Source organism: Liolophura sinensis, chromosome 8 (genome assembly GCF_032854445.1).
Source record: "Liolophura sinensis isolate JHLJ2023 chromosome 8, CUHK_Ljap_v2, whole genome shotgun sequence".
Classification (NCBI taxonomy): domain Eukaryota; kingdom Metazoa; phylum Mollusca; class Polyplacophora; order Chitonida; family Chitonidae; genus Liolophura; species Liolophura sinensis.
Window position 1 is genome coordinate 28,688,512 of NC_088302.1, and position 16,686 is coordinate 28,705,197.

General features: G+C 37.0%; 1 protein-coding gene across 1 annotated transcript in view; it reads left to right on the top strand.

Moving 5' to 3' along the window:
• The first annotated feature begins 4,970 nt into the window (after positions 1–4,970).
• LOC135474124 (la-related protein 1B-like) overlaps positions 4,971–16,686 on the top strand; it is a 31,587-nt gene continuing 19,871 nt past the window's right edge. Inside the window, exon 1 of the mRNA XM_064754141.1 lies at positions 4,971–5,929. Coding sequence (XP_064610211.1) covers positions 5,569–5,929 — 361 coding nt within the window. The 5' untranslated portion in view covers positions 4,971–5,568. The remainder of the gene's footprint in view (positions 5,930–16,686) is intronic.

Genomic DNA, 16,686 nt, shown 5'->3' on the forward strand with positions numbered 1-16,686 from the left:
GAAACTAGAAAATAATTTGTCATTTGCGGGCCTAGTGAAAAATGCATGTAGGCCTATAACAAATTTTAATTCAATTTGATGAACCGTTTGGAAAATAGTCCGAAAAACTGTGAAAAGCCCTAAATGAACTAAAACGTGTACAGCCACCATTTGGTCGAAAATAAATTAAACGACCGAAGGCGCAAACTTGATCTGTAAATTGTTATGGTGATGCCAGGTATGAGTGTAGGCCTACTATTAAAATATCCGGTTTTATCAATCCATAAAACTGACCGCCGTCGTATGCAGTGAAAAAATCTTGAGTAAATATGGCGATAAACAAAACAATTAAATGAACAATCCCAGGGACAAATGTTTATATACACGATTCCAACCGTTTTGAATCCATGCGTTCAACAGCATCTTAGACTTAGAATGCCTGTGAACTGTTCACAAGTCATTTTCTTTAATCACCTTTGACGTTCCTGTCGCAAGCAGACTTCAGCTCATGGAAGACGTGACTGCATCAAAAAGCTATCTTACCTCTCCCACCGGAAGGCAACCTCATGTCTCATGGTTCTTTTCATCAACCTGACAAGCATTGCCTGTATACGAAGCCTTATTGCACATGCCTGGAATATACAAGTACATAGTCTCCCTCCGAGAAATAGCCCAAAGCTAAGCTAGACATTCTTACCGTATAACGCCCAGCTTCAGTCATATAGACCTCCACGCGGACAATTTCGAAAAACCGGCTCGAACCCTCTCTTATTTTTGCTATCCACCAATTAGCAATATATATATATATATATATATATATATATATATATATATATATATATATATATATATATATATATATACCCATAGGCAATTTACTATAGTGTTTCTTCCTCCAAACACTTTCTTACTCGGGGGACACATGATTTGTGCACATTTCGAAGCATAGAGTTGTCCCCTCTTATGGTTTCAATTTCTTGTATGATGTTGTGTGATCTTTAAGTGCTTGTAAAGTTCTTGGTTTGTTAGCATAAATCACTGATTTAAAATGTCCCCATAAGAAAAAAATCCAAAGGACTCAGATCCGGAATTCTTAGCTTCTCTGCCATGGGTAACAATCTGAAAGATAATAATTAATCTGAAATAAATAATAAGTAATAAAATTATACATGATACTTAAATGATGAAAATTATGTTAAAAATAAATGAAAACAAACTCAATAGTAAATTGGATATATATATATATATATATATATATATATATATATATATATATATATATATATATATATATATATATATATATATATGTGTGTGTGTGTGTGTGTGTCTATTCTAGTATTAAAAAACTAAATGTTACAACCCTTGGACTACGTGCATGCTCAGAGACAATGTTATAAAACAGCGTGACTAGTTTAAAACTGTGTCGTGTGTGCAGCAAATAAAGGACTACCTTGTTTATCTATTTCCCGATATATAGCCAGCCGTCTATTATGACGTACATAGTACACAGATTTTACTCGTTGTACACGAAACACACTTGAGTAAAGCAATATGTCATTGTACAAACAATCTTTGTTTCGCTGTAAAATACTTTACTCAGACCTGCGCGTATACCTATAGGTATATATTGTCACCTATGTCCGCCTTATACTGTGTATAATCACTCATACATGTACATACAACGTATATGCTGATGATTTTCAATGTCTTCCTTTCTGGTCGTACGTGAGGTCTTCCAGCAACCTGCGGATGGTGGTTGGTTTTCCTCGTTTTCTGCCGGGTTTCTTCACACCATATACTTTTCTGTATTTTGTTACGACCTGTATTCCCATTTTCGCACTTTGCAACCCAAAGTTCTACATAGTTTCTTAATATTTTGCCTGCATAAAGAACTGTTTTCAAGAATTGACGTTTACCCTTCTTCTCTAGCCCATGTGTGCATTCCCTATACGCTGGTCGCCGTCATATAAGTGAGATATTTTTGAGTGCGACATTAAAGGATTAGTCTCCAGATTCATTATTTATTCATAATTAGCTACCCTTGTATATATTGTTAGACTGAGTCTAAAACAATTTTGAAAAAAAAGGTACATTAATCTTAGTAATATGGCACTTAAAATCACTAGAAAATGGGGCTGGTTTTATGCATTTTTCCGTCAACAGTCGGTAGTCTCCGCCGAATTACATCATACAAGTCTAACCTTCACGAGCTGTCAGAGCTTCGCCATTTAGTTCCTTGTTAAAAAAGCTACAAGGGTGACATCAAGCATATCGAATTTCTTCAAGAAATGGTTTGCTGTTCTGCATACGTTTGTAAAAACAGATAATCGAAGGAACCTGGAGTTAATTTTTCAGTCCATTTTGTACCCACTGAAAACAGCCGTACCTGCTCGGTATCCAGTCATATCGTCTAACGAATGTAGGACATTTCCCCCACCCCCCGGACATACCCCCCCGGACATACCCCCCCCCAACATTATCCCCTCTGGACATTTTCTCCTCCAGGATATTTTCCCCCACCCCCCGGACATACCCCCCCGGACATACCCCCCCCCCCCGCAACATTATCCCCTCTGGACATTTTCTCCTCCAGGACATTTTCCCCTCCAGGACATTTTCCTCTCACTGTGTGTGAATAGAACCTTCTGTGGTCCGTCCTCCATTATCCATAGTCAAGAGTCGATCTTAATCATTAAAACATTTACAAATTGGAAAGTTTTGGCAAAAACCTGCAGAAGTTTTTTTCCATGTGTGGCGTTCAATTCAATTAAATCCACACTTTGTAAAGACAATCTGTTGATACAACGTAGGCCTGATATGGGTCAAGGACAGTAGACAAAATAAACGGAAAGCTTATTCATGATAAATAGATGTTTTATTATTTGGAACAACAGGCTGAGAACAAGTATTGTTTCTCAGTTTCTCAGTGAAATACATTATAGCACACAGTTCAATATAGCACCATATGAAGATAAATACCTGAATTTTGTTAATATGTAAAATAATTGCTTATTTTGACACCCTGGGCTATTCATTACAAGACACCTCACTTAGAAGATCATATTTATATTTCCCACTGATCATATATACATGTAGATATATAGGGAGGGGAAAATGTCCGGAGTAATGTCCATGTTCGAAAATGTCTGGGGATAAAATGTCCGGGGGTGGGGGGATGTGTCCGGGAGAGAAAATGTCCGTACCCCACCTTCTAACAGCTAACTCGTCCAAGTCAAATCGTTTAATACCATGGGTCGAATCGTCTTCGGTCTAAGTCAGATCGCCTAACAATATATGTGTTGGATATTTGGGTTACTGGTTCCATGTTATCTGCATTTGTTTGCAATGAGACATTGTGATTCATTTTTGATGTCTTTATTTCAGGAAAACTCCATTTTTCCTGAGTTTTTCAAGTTATCTCCCTTTACTTCAGCTTGCCCAGGATGAAGAAAAAAAAATCCAACAGAGAATAAATTAACATCTGGATATACATACCGTTGTTATTTTCAACAGAATACAATTTTACAAATATATGTATCTGTTTAAGCCGCATACGCTTTGGTTCCTAAGGATAAAGCACATTTTAATTCCAGCACCAAAAATATGTTCATACTAATGTGTTTCTTTCGAAACGATAGAATTTGAAACAAATGATATAGTAATAATAAGCAATACTTGGAGAAACTGATAGATAGGAAATCTCTGTACACTGTAACGCCAAGGTCCACATCCACCAGATCGGAATGCCGACAATAACATGCACCGGTAATTGTCATCGCACCCGGGTATGAATTTTGAATCCATTGAGGGACAGAATATTTATTGTGAAGCGGACAGAGGGAAAGAATAGTAAATAAATATAAAATCTTAAAATAAACACTTGAAATGTACAGAGTAACACAGGGTAAAGCTATAGTTTACTAGTCCGTATATTGTCAGTGCGGTTGGAAATGCCTAGACATGCAAAGATCAAATTCAAACTCAGAAAACTCTGAATCTGAAGACAGAGATGTCAGTGTCATAAATCGGAACTTCAACATCGTCCACTATGGGTTTCAAATTGATATGGTAATATATCTGCTTCTTAGTAGCCATGCAGAATCAATCTCGAAAATGACATCTTGCTGATACGAATCCGTAGGTTATTTAAGCCAGTAAGGCTTGGGTTGGCCATCTATGACGTCACCCTCTGAGCTGTACCGGGTGAAGATCGGCTAGGGCATTGGCGGGCATCAAAATCTATTGTTTTTGGAGGATTTAAAGCCATTATTACGTTTCTCAGCAGCCCTCCCCGTACCGGGTAACATACTGTTTAAACAGGTTATAATCTTCATCATTAGGGCCTGTAGCTAAATCCTTTAAACAACAAATATATAAATAAAGTATATAGACGCTTTGCAACGGCTGCCATATTTACGGTAAGTTTGTCTATTGTTATATCATAAGCTGGACAGAGGCCCTTGGGCATACAATGGGCAAAATACACAAACTCCCCTCAAAGATGGCTGCCATTGCAAACCATCTATACATATTGTTAATTATTATGCACACCTTAGCGAATTAAAATAACCAAAAAACATTCTTCTTCCTTGATGCCAATAATACTGCCGATTGTGGCCTAATGTGTACTATATGAATGTTTGAACAATATGTACTATATGCACTAGCCAAACAATAGAGGTGTAATAAAATATATGTATGTACATGTTGTACACGCTGTCGTCTAGTCAGATTCTAACGTTCAGCTGGTATATTTCCGTTTGATCAGAAGCCCCCCTCAGCCACACACTCCCGATATACAAACATCAAATGTTCAGCGGCCTTTAACCCATGTTTGGTCCGCTTGTTCATATTGTACGTATGGCTCAATGTAGGATGGCTCGACTGTCACATCGACAAGTTAACTCGCCCCATGTAACCTATTTCGGGCACGTGTTATTGTCGTCATGAGCACGCATGCGCCGTCACCTTCCCTTGTGCAAATGGCGACATGTGCTCTTTGAGAAGCTGCTGTTCTCATGCCATGTTTGTCCATTTGCACTAAGTTTGACAATTTTATGAGAGCGGTAAGTTTCGTGACAGTTTCTGAGTAAAGGGGAGCAGCTTTAAACTAGTGATATTGTTACACTGTCTGCCTTCAGAAGCGAGGAATAAAGATAAATCTGAAGTGGTAACCGACGTGGCTGTGTGCTGATGACCTAGGCTGAGTGAGTGACGGAAACACACCTACTGAACCGACCAGACCAACTCCGGTATATCAGGAATAGTATTTGATTTTAAAGGCTAGAGAATATTGATGACAAGATGATTTCGTTTGGATGACTTTTTTGCTATCACCATATTTCCGGAGGACATTTTGGTACAGCTGTTCACTGCACAGTGTCCTTTTCATCGGACTTTCGTTTGCTTCTTTTAAGAACTTTAGTATTTTTTTGTTGTAGTGTTTTCTGTCATTGAAACTAAGGGAACAGTCTGTATCCACAAAATCTCTGATTATTTCGTAATTAGGTGGTGTCTGTTTTGTTGTTTGTGTGCCTTCTATTCGCCCATCTGGCATTGCGGACAACGTCAACATCAGAGTTGGTCATGGCGGCTGCGACAACAGCGCCTCCTGGGCCGTTGGCAAGACCAGCTTCCAACTCCGTGACCGACACTCACAACGGCATAAACCAACAAACAAAAAACGCAGACGGGACTGTAAACCATTGTTCCACCAGTGAAAATAGGACTAATAGTGTGAACGACGCTCGCAACTCAACATCACATGTGGACACTTCCACCAAAGAGGGGATAACTCCTGCTGGCAAAGCTGAGGAGAAAGCTGTACCAAAGGTCGATCTTAAAATTTTCGATAACAAGACTTTCGTCGAGGCACCGCTTCCTAAAACTAACCCATGGACAAGAGGAAAGGCATCTGCACCTTCACAAACGGCTGAAAAGCCAAAAGGTAATATTTTACATTTTGCGAGAGGATTTTTAATTTCCCATATTGTCAAGCCAGCGTTCCAGATTTCTGGGGCTGGTCTAAAGATTGGAATAACACCTAGACAGGACGATATAAAGACCAGATTTGAGAGAGGTCAGCTGCATATAAGTGACTGTAACTCAGAAACTATCGCACAAGCATGGATCAAATCAAAGAGATTCAACATGAGCGCATTTCAAGTTATCCTGAAATATGCAGTATCCCGAACTATCATTCTGGCCACTGGATCATGAAGCAATCTTAGACTAGTCCTTAATCTAGGGATGTTCCTTTCTGTTGTTTTAGCTGAAAATTGTTTTACAATAACTTAACCAGAATTTACGTTGTTGAGCAATACATTGACTTTTTTACATTTAAAGTGATTTGAAATTTTGGCTCAGGTCTAAGATCGCTTTGGGATCCCTGGGCCAGGCCTTCTTGCCTTCTTACACCTCTGGGCACATGTCGTTGTACTGGTGTCTAAAAGTATGACGTAGATGGGATGGTGAACACATTGTCTTAATGATCTAAAAGTTAACACAAAACATTGCAATGTCAGTACAATACAAACCTGAGCTTTATTGAGCTTCACATTTTATGTATGATCAGCAGAATGTTTTGTTGTTGCACAAGCTCCAGATATTCATTTTTTGTACTTATATTTGCAGGGATGTCATACAAATTACATTGCAGCTGCTCTGGGTCAATCATTCTCTGAACCCTATTTCTTCTAATTTTTGGGATGCCTGGTCTGCTCTTTTTAGCTAATGATATACAGGTAGCTGTTGCAGGAATAGTTACTTTTTTTTTCACATGGTTACATCATCTGATGAAGCCCATAATCATATCTTAAATTTTCTAAAAAGCCAGGAAAGAATCATAATAGTTAAATGTTATGGTTTCTGCACTACTAATACCTGACCCAGAAATAGAAGACTTATGATAGGACTGTACTGGAGGTGTAAACAAAGTGAATTTGACCCTGGCTTTGAAAAACATTTTACCAGAAAAAAAAATGGAAAATACTGCCTTTAGGCGAGAGTCTCTTTTGAAAAGCAGTTGGAATGGGTATCACCTTCAGATATGATAGTTTCAGTTCGCTGTATTACATAGAACTTCAGAAATCTGCAATAATCAGCATTTAGCCCTATGTTATTTATCACCTCCTCCTGAAAATCCTGGATACTCGAAATTATGAATTACCATTTTCTTGTACTTTGCCATGTTATCTATCACCTATTCTGTTAGTCATTGCGGAAGATGAGTGAAATACATGTACCCAGATGTAATCTATCTGGAATAGATTTGTTGTAGGCTGATGTCACCTGTCTGGCAATCCAGGTTTATGTGACAGTGGGTCATTGTAGCAAAATGGTCACAGCCAAGAGCCAAGATTTCTTCGCCAACTCTTTGATCTGTTGGTGTTAATGTTGTATTCCTTCAGTTCATTTTACAAGGTGTAAAATGTTTGAATTGTGTTTAAATACATTAGATGGGATTTGACATGAAGGGAAATTTTTCAGAGCTATGCGAGGAATTCTAAAATGAGCAACAGTCTGATGAAGTCATTTGATGTTGGGATTAGATGTTGATGGTAATGATTTGTCTGAATTTGGTGAATAGAAATTAGAGCAGATATCGTAATCAACCTAACAGCATGGTGCAGTTTTAGTCAGAAGTCATTTAGAACGAAGAGAAGATGTTGCAGATTTTGTTCTAAATGGACTTGCTCAGGAAATAGTTACCCATGGACAAAAAGCACAAAAAGAAGTGCTTGCATGTATATGAAACAGTTTTTCAGTAAAAATTTATGCAGTATCCTATACCACATGACGAAAACAGCACTATATTAAAACTTATATATAACTTCAAGAAGAGCTGGTCTTCCCTGAGGCTATCTCATTCACAGGATATTACAGTTTACACCCCGTCCACTCTGATGCTGATGTAAGGATAGAGAGTATAAGATACACATGTGTGGAGAATTGCTGCTCAAGAGAAGAATAGAACCATGTATGTGCAGAAATATTAGGAAGCAAACAGATTAAATGTAAAATAACAGTAAAAAATATTAATGTTTGGAATGTGTATGTTCATTTCATATGTGAACGAAAAGATTTGGAAATGTGCCGTTATGTTTGCCGTTGTGATTTTTCTGTATCTTGTTCAGTGTTTCAAGAGGCTTAATGTTGTGTGTTGTTGATGTTGAAAGATTGTTACAGAGGTAGAAGGAATGAAAGATCTTCCATAGTAATAATAATATAGATCTAAGTATAAATGAAAACGTGAAAGCACAAAACTAAGTAAGCTAAGTTTTAACATAACAAAATTATAATCTGAACCTACAAACAATTTGGAACCTTTTTAGTTGTTGAAAAATACATGTAATTTTAAATAATGAAATTGAAAGCTTGAAAAGCAAGGGGCTTAGTTTTACACAGAGAGAGAGAGAGGCATAGTTTGATGCCTGTATTTGTAAAACTCTGTAATGTAATTTGTCCTTACTTAGGGTGACAGATATTATCCTTATCATTTAAGCTATAAACAGAAATCAAATTGGAGATAATCTTTCTTATCCTATTGCTTAAAACAGGATGTAATTTTTATGCTCCACTAAAGCAAGGCACACAGACCTGCTGCTGCAGCTTTGTTGGCCTTTGAAATTACAGTGAAAGAAAGCTTTTATGTTGAAAGGAAAGCTTATTAACATATGTCATAATTTTCAGTTTATGAAAGGGATGCTTAGGTGTACATGTATTTATTTATTAGATTGGTGTTTTACACTGAACTTCAGAATTATTTCACGTAGACGACAGCGGCGAGTATTATGGTGGGAGAAAACCGGGCAGAGTCCACAACCATCCGCAGGATGCTGATAGACCTTCCCATATATGCAATTTCATGTATGTCTATAAGAATATTTGCCAAGTTGGCGATTTCTGTATGCAATACTGTTTTGACTTTCATCAGCTTGTGGCCTTCAGCTTCTGCCCGTTGTACTCGACTGAATCCATGGCCTCGAGTACATGTAAATCATATTTGTCTGTTGAAGGAGGGTTTTATGTAGTACAGACATGACAGAACTGGTGTTATATACATTTACATAATGGCCGTGGGCTAGAAAACCACTGTCTGTATTTATGTCATTTCGAATTTAGGATGGTGAGAAATGTAATTTTTCAGCTTTCAGCACTAGTAATACACTGTATCTGACTTTAAAAGCAGTGCTATATTACTATCATTCATGTGCAGTGTTAATGTACTAAAACCATGTTTTTATAATACATGTACTAAAAAGAAATATGTGTGACCTTATTCAATAATGATCAATCCAATCTAACATACAGGTAATGAATGGTGCGGAAATAAAGCAGTGAGATGTACATGGGCAGAGAAAACTTCTGCATGACAAAGTCCTTTTAGCTATATGTAAAAATTCTGTACCCTATTTGTTCTAATTTTTGGGACACCTGGACTGCTCATTTTGGGCAATATATATGTAATTGAAAACTTTTTGTAGCAGGAATATTGTTTCTTTTTTTCTCATATGGTTAGACCATCTAATGACCAACATACTCATATCTTTACTTTTCCAAAAGGCTGGTAGTAAAGAAATGTAATATTCTACTTTCAACCCTGCTAATATCTGTTCCAAAAATTAGAAGAATTAGGGTACTGCTGTCGGATTATTTCAGTCTGTTAGAATGTGGTTAGTGAATGCATGTGATGTCTAGTTACCTACATCAGTGTGGATAGGTTCTTGAACATAAAGATGAAAATTCTTCTGTTCTCTTCCCAATCTCAAAGGTTTGTGAATAGAAATCTGTCATTTTAGCTGAAAACAGTAAAGACTGCGTTAATTGAGTGCTATTGCAGAATCTTGCCAATATAAAGAACACACGTAAGTACAAGTGCATGTATATTTTTATGAACATACATGTTAATTATTTGTGTGCATACTGTACATTACATTACATGTCAAAGCATTACATACATGTAGTTACATGAATTAATTTGCGAGTGGTAGAAATGCCAATGCGATAATGCTAAAGCTAATCTGATATGTACATACAAGTACAGTAATTACGTCTAAATGAGCGCAACCAGTAATTTTCCACTTTGGATTAAATGACGTGAAATATTTATACTGTAGGAGCTAGACATTCTGAGCCACGTCATGACTTACTGTGCATATAAAAGTTGCAGACGGTTTGAATGTCAAGGACTGTTATGTATTGTTGACCTGAAAATAGTTTTCCAGCCAGTTCTGGATATAAACATGAGCAAATAGAAACTAGTGCAGGAATCTACAGACTTGTGGGAGTTAACTAAGATGTTCAAAAAAAGGATTTTTGTACTATAGTTGCTATGGTTAAAACTATGAAACCACCTTTTAGCCAGTGCCAATAACAAAAATTTACCTCTGCAGCCAGTTTGTAAACATGGGTGCACTTCTAATTCGATCCCTGAGTTGATTTAGAGTGTTTGTCAAATTTGTACGGCTAAATAGTTAAGGCACACTTGTTTTTCAGAAGCTAGAATACATGGAGACGCAGGGTGGATTCAATCCTGGCCTGGGATAGGAACTACGTGGATTCGACCTTCACTCTTCCCTCCAGTTATAAAACTGACTTACTGCATCTAAGTGAAACATTCTTGACTATGGTGTTAAACACCAATGAAATAAATAGATGGATCACCAGAGTATCCTGTTGAGTTGCTTTCCATAATACTCTCGTTATACACATACTTTGCATCTCTCACTTAAGAAAGCAGAGAAATTCGGCAAATTCAGAGATCACCATCAGTAAGTACAAACATGCACTAAACTCTTAATGCCAGATGTTAATGTTTGATATTTGATTAATGTACATTGTGTGGTTGATGTACATGCATATATTCATTAAGTGTCATGTGAGGCGCCGGGTCATCCTTTGAGGATTTGATTATACTATTTTGGACTAAAGTTAGCTGAAATTATCTAATTTTGAAGCGTATGTAATTGATAGAAATCAATTTTTGTAACAATCTGACAGAGTTGGCCAGGTGGTGAAAGAGTCCTCCTTATGAGCAATTGAAATTACATGTATGTGTAGGTGATGTTTAGATGTGTCATCAAAGTTGACATTCCTACTTCATCATTTCTGTTCTCATGTTGAAGTCCTAGTCTCCTGATGCTGTGGTGCAGGATGGGAGTTAATTTTATATTTGTTTCTCAACTTCTGGGTATGGCATTGTAATGAGGTGGTGCTCAGCTGTATATACCTGATGTACATATTAAAGCATTAACAACAATAAATAAATACATACACTGTATACATGTTACACTGTAAACTCATGAAGCCAGTCTGCTACAAGGAAATGTTGGTTCAAAAAGAATATTAACACAAAAATATAATAAAAAGTAAAATAAAATATGAAAGCCATAAATGAAAAATCTACGTGAAAAGTTGAGTGTACTTACATGTATGATAAAACTTTTTACGTTGATAAAGTTGTGCAGAACTAAAGTATTTCCCAGTCACAAGGACATGCATTTGCAAAATTAGTGGACCTTTTTACAGTATGTGAATATTTAAGTACTTTTCATAGCAACATTGTCTGTAGGCTGTCGCTGTAAAACTTTTTTGAAAAGGAAGACAAGCAAATCTTTTTTAAGCACATTAGGGTTGTGGTACACTTTAAATAGCAAATTGTGAAATGTCAGTGTTTCCCAAGGATTGCACTTAGCTGTATGCAGTATTGATTGGGGTGTAATAAAGTTGTTGCTATTTTCATTTATTTATGCGATACTTTACACATGTTCTAGTAACTAACATACATGTATATGGTAAGTAGTCTGTTGTATTCATTCAAAACTATCTATGGTTTAAATTGTGTATAACTATTTAAGAAGTAGTTCATCGGATAATGAATTCAATTAATAAAATTACTTTTAGGGAATGTAAAATTATCCAGTTCTACTTGGAAAATGTTAAAGTTCTCTGCTCCAGTTTAGTGCATTGTTTGTCTGCTTATTATCATAATTTCAGATTTCATTTGACATACAGGTACAGTGTGAGGAAATCCTGCCATAAAGGAACTAATGTTTCATATAAACATACACACATGAGCAATACAGTAATTCTCGTATATGTGCAAGGTGTTTAATTAAGCATATTCAGATGGCATTATTGTGTGTAGACTGATAAAATTAGACTTTTTCATGAAGCACTGAAATTGACCAACCTAACCACTGTAGTTTTATCGCCAGAATCACAATAAGATAGTGAATGAATCCTACTGAAAGTTGTGAAAAGATTGATGAATTCAGATACTGCTATTTAGACCCCAGAAATTGCATTGTATTGTTTATGAGGCATAGGGATATAAATTCTCTGAATTAGCCTTTGTGTGGTCATGCAGAGCAACCATGGCAGAGCGGACCAGTGGGGTTTAAGAGTCCATCCCCTCTCTGAGTTTAATCCCTTTAACCTCATAGTCCTGCTGATGTTTGATAAATCAGTGGATATCTGGTAGACAGTGACAGTGCAATGCTGGTATCTAGGTCATGTGATGCACTGGGTTATGTGAGGTAATGAGGAGGTTATCTGAGACATAGTGGTGAGCATAGTACATGCATGTACATGTAATCTCTTGATGGACAATCAATGGCATGTCTGTCTGTCTGGCTGTCAGTTACTGTCCAATACATACATTTGTTCTAGCAGACAGTTATGCCACAGTTGGCTTGTGCATTGCTTTGTATTGTGCTGATTTTGTGAAATAATTATTATGGCTGCATACATGCGCATGTATACTGTTGTTCTACATATCAGATTACCTTCTTGAAATTAATAGCCACAGTTTTGGTAGAAAGTCTACATCTACCATCCAGACAGGGTGAAACAGTGGAAACTTTGTACATTTCAGGACTTCATTGAAAATTCAAACATATTCTATATGTTTAAACATTTAAAGTTTTTTGAAATTTTGAAGAGATTGTTTAGATTGGGTTATGGTCGGTATTCTGTTGAAGAGAGCAGTTATTTCAGGATTGGCTATAACTGTTTTCTCTTCATTTGGCTATGAACGAGGAAACTGCTGTTACTGCAAGCTTTTTGAATCTGCGAAGTGGTTCATACGAAAGTCTGCGTAGCAGTTTTTTTTTTTTCACATCCCAAGTGAACATAGAAAAAGTTAGTCAATCTTTATAATTAAAGTTAAGGAGAAATGCAAATTATTTGCTTGGTAACTTGTTTCACAAACGTCTTCATCTGTGAAAAGGGCATGTTTAGTATGTAGAAAGAAGACACAAACAAATGCAATGGAACAATTTTCTTACATGATGGCATGTCAGTTATCAGCTGAAAGTCTTGTTGGTGGCATGCTGGAGTTTGAATGACTTCACTTCAGTGTTGTACTGAAAACTGTAAGATACACATGTGGAAAGTCAAATGAGCTGCATGAAGCGGGGTCAGGCATAATTGTTGTGCGTTGAAGACACTGCAGTTTTGATGTGGTGCAAGGAGCCAGGAGAGCAGGCAGGGGAAGGTTGACCTGGCCATATGCATGTGTGATGTGTTTGTGTTTTCGAAAACATGTGCAGGGATGTGATTATCAGCAGGTTGAATAAAACACGACAGCATAACACTGATGATATTCTTGTGATTTGTGGAGGAAAAAGCAGTGATGTTTTATGATGTAGTCTACGCTGTCTTCATCTGTCCGAATTTTAGACATGTGACATCCCGTGCCGATGAAATTTGAGACTGTTTTGCAGAAGTGAATGAGAGGTCATACCAAACATTAAATTTTAGATGTGCTGGTTCGTTTTAAATTCATGGCAGTTACTAATTTTTACGAAGTAACACACTGACCTCTATCCTGTACGAGTTAAATTTTTGCAGGTTAAAGAGTTGAAATATTTTTTGAAATTTACATCTCTCTCTTCTTACATGGAGCCCTGTTGTAGATTTTTAAAAAATCACATAAAGGGAAATTGTATTAGATCGAACTATAGTTTTTGTTTTCCAGTTCCGGGTATTAGATGAGTTTTTCAAATTATGGTAGACGGTTCAGTTGTGTTAATTTTTTTCACTTTATTGTACAGTGTGAGTGAAGATTGGATGATGGAAAAGCATCGGTGTGCGGAAAATCTGTCTGTGGTAGCCAGGAAATGCTTGTATTGCATACATGTAGGTTTGACCTTGTCTAGTTTCGGTGAATGTAGTCTCTGTCAGGGCAGGGTATAAGTATTTTTTAGCTTCATAGAAGTATGAACACAAAATATTAACAGATCAAAATACATTTTGTCTCTATGGAGAGAAATATGATATAAATGAAATAAATAAAACATTCAAATCTGGTTGGAATGAAACTAGTCCAAACTGATATACAGGTAGTGTAAGTGATGCTAACAGAATTCCGGAACAATCTGACGTCGAAAAGGTAACCATGATGGTTGTCGGATGCAAACATATTGACTTGTGCTACACATAGATAACTGAAATCCAGTACACTATTGTTTGAATTAAATTTTTTGAACAAGGTTTATACCTGCCAGCTTCGATCAATATTAACAATACCTGACATGCTTGTACATTTCCGACTCACATGTACATATATTTTAACACTGTATATGCATATGGTATCTGTAATAAAATTGAACGAGAGAAAGTGTCAGTAAAACACACATGTTTATCTGGGTATATGTAGGTGGCAGTACAGGTAGCACTCCCAAGCCAGATGTATAGGCCAGGTAGTTCACAGGGTCTGTGTATTAAAGCATGGCTGCAGGTAAGTTCTCACACCAGATACTACTGCTACCAGCTGTTACATTACCTAGCAACAATATCGTCCAAGTTCATAGCAAGAAATGCTTTCAGATGATTTATGCCACTTTTGCTGGCAAATACTACATGTATTCCAAGTGTTATTTGATGCATTTCAAGATTTCTCAGGATGTGATTGGCGAACAGTAGTACCCCAGGTCGCAGGTTTCCCTGTCGTATGACCAGCATAACTTCTCAACGTGTCAACATGGAGTGCCTGCCTGTTTTCCACTTACTGGCATTAATTTGCATATGTCAATACATATATCAATACGTTAAACTATTTTTTAAAAAAATGTGCGTGGAATCATTTACCCGTCCACAAGAGATTTCCTGTACATACGCATGCAGTTAAATGCTCTGACTTTTGCCAAGCCTTTTTGCCTCCGTCAACGTCAAGTTGTTACCGCTGTTGGTGTTTATCTGTCCACAAGTCTGATTCTGTGACCTTTGGCAATATTTTCAAGATCATTGGAATCATTGAAGTTTATAAACGGGATGTTCCATGAACTCTTCATGTACGTTTCTTCGAACTTGAACCACATGTTCACATATATACTTACACATGTAGTCCTGTAAAAGAAACAAACAGCTTTTCATTGACAGTTTCATTGCATCACTGGTTTTAGGTTGTGTTTTACGAGTAAGCCGACGCTAATAAATCTAAGAATGGAATATAGATTTGGAAATCTACCTTTTTGTTTTGCCCAGTAGATGATTTTCCTTTTTACAGAAACAATTTTTTACAGGAACAGTTGCTGGAACAGTCCAGATTTCCCACAAATTAGATAATTTTTGAATTTTTTTCTAATTTGTTTTATTTTTATACTCTCCTTTGACATTGAAAAATGATTCATTCTGCCCGTAAAACAAAATTTTAAATTGGTGTATGACCTAGCAGTAACCTGTTTTTCCAAGGTCTCTGGACCTTTGGCGCCATTTCGTTGAAAACATGCCCTCTTAGAACTATGCTTGTTACCAAGGGGTATTGGTGCCTCCGTGGCTCAGTTGGTTACCGCGCTAGCGCAGTGTAATGACCCGGGAGCCTCTCACCAATGCAGTCGCTGTGAGTTCAAGTCCAGCTCATGCTGGCTTCTTCTCCGGCCGTAAGTGGGAAGGTCTCCCAGCAACCTGCGGATGGTCGTGGGTTTCCCCCGGGCTGTGCCCGGTTTCCACCCACCATAATGCTGGCTGTCGTCGTATAGGTGAAATATTCTTGAGTACGGCGTAAAACACCAATCAAATAAATAAATAAATAAAACCAAGGGGTATTTAGTGCACTGAGTCCTATTTTTATACCACTTCATTGTTAGTGTGCTGTCTAGGATGTAGAATAAAAAGAAGTCAAACTTGGAGATTTACTTACCATTTTCAGAATAGCCAGTCTTGGTGTATCATCACTAATGAATAAAAAGGGAGGGTAGGTGGACTCACAGGGAATTCATTGTTCTTTATTCTTGATGATGAAAGAGATAAGGATTTACAGAAATTAAATCAAACTTTAAAATGAAAAAACTTATATCAAAGCCCAATAAAATCATTTGTTTGGATGCACCACTTTGGTAGGTGTGATATTAAGTTGAAAGCATTACATGTGTGCAGCCTCATTGAAACAAACTAAAAGTGGAAAAATTCCAGGTGTTAACGTGGAGAAAAAGTTGCAGATGTGTGGCATATAGATGTATAAAAATATGTGTGTCCGTGCCTCTTGCATGACTACTGTAGTGTAAATGCTATATATAGAATAAAAATTAGGGGTAAAATACAGAGTAATAATTAGTTCTCTTCAATCGCACTACATGTTAGCATATATATCCATGTATGGTTGAATGCCATATGTAATAAAGAAATGTACACGTATACTGTAGCTTGTAAAAACGTTTACATTAAGTTATGTGCATATCCATGCTGATTACATCTGGCATT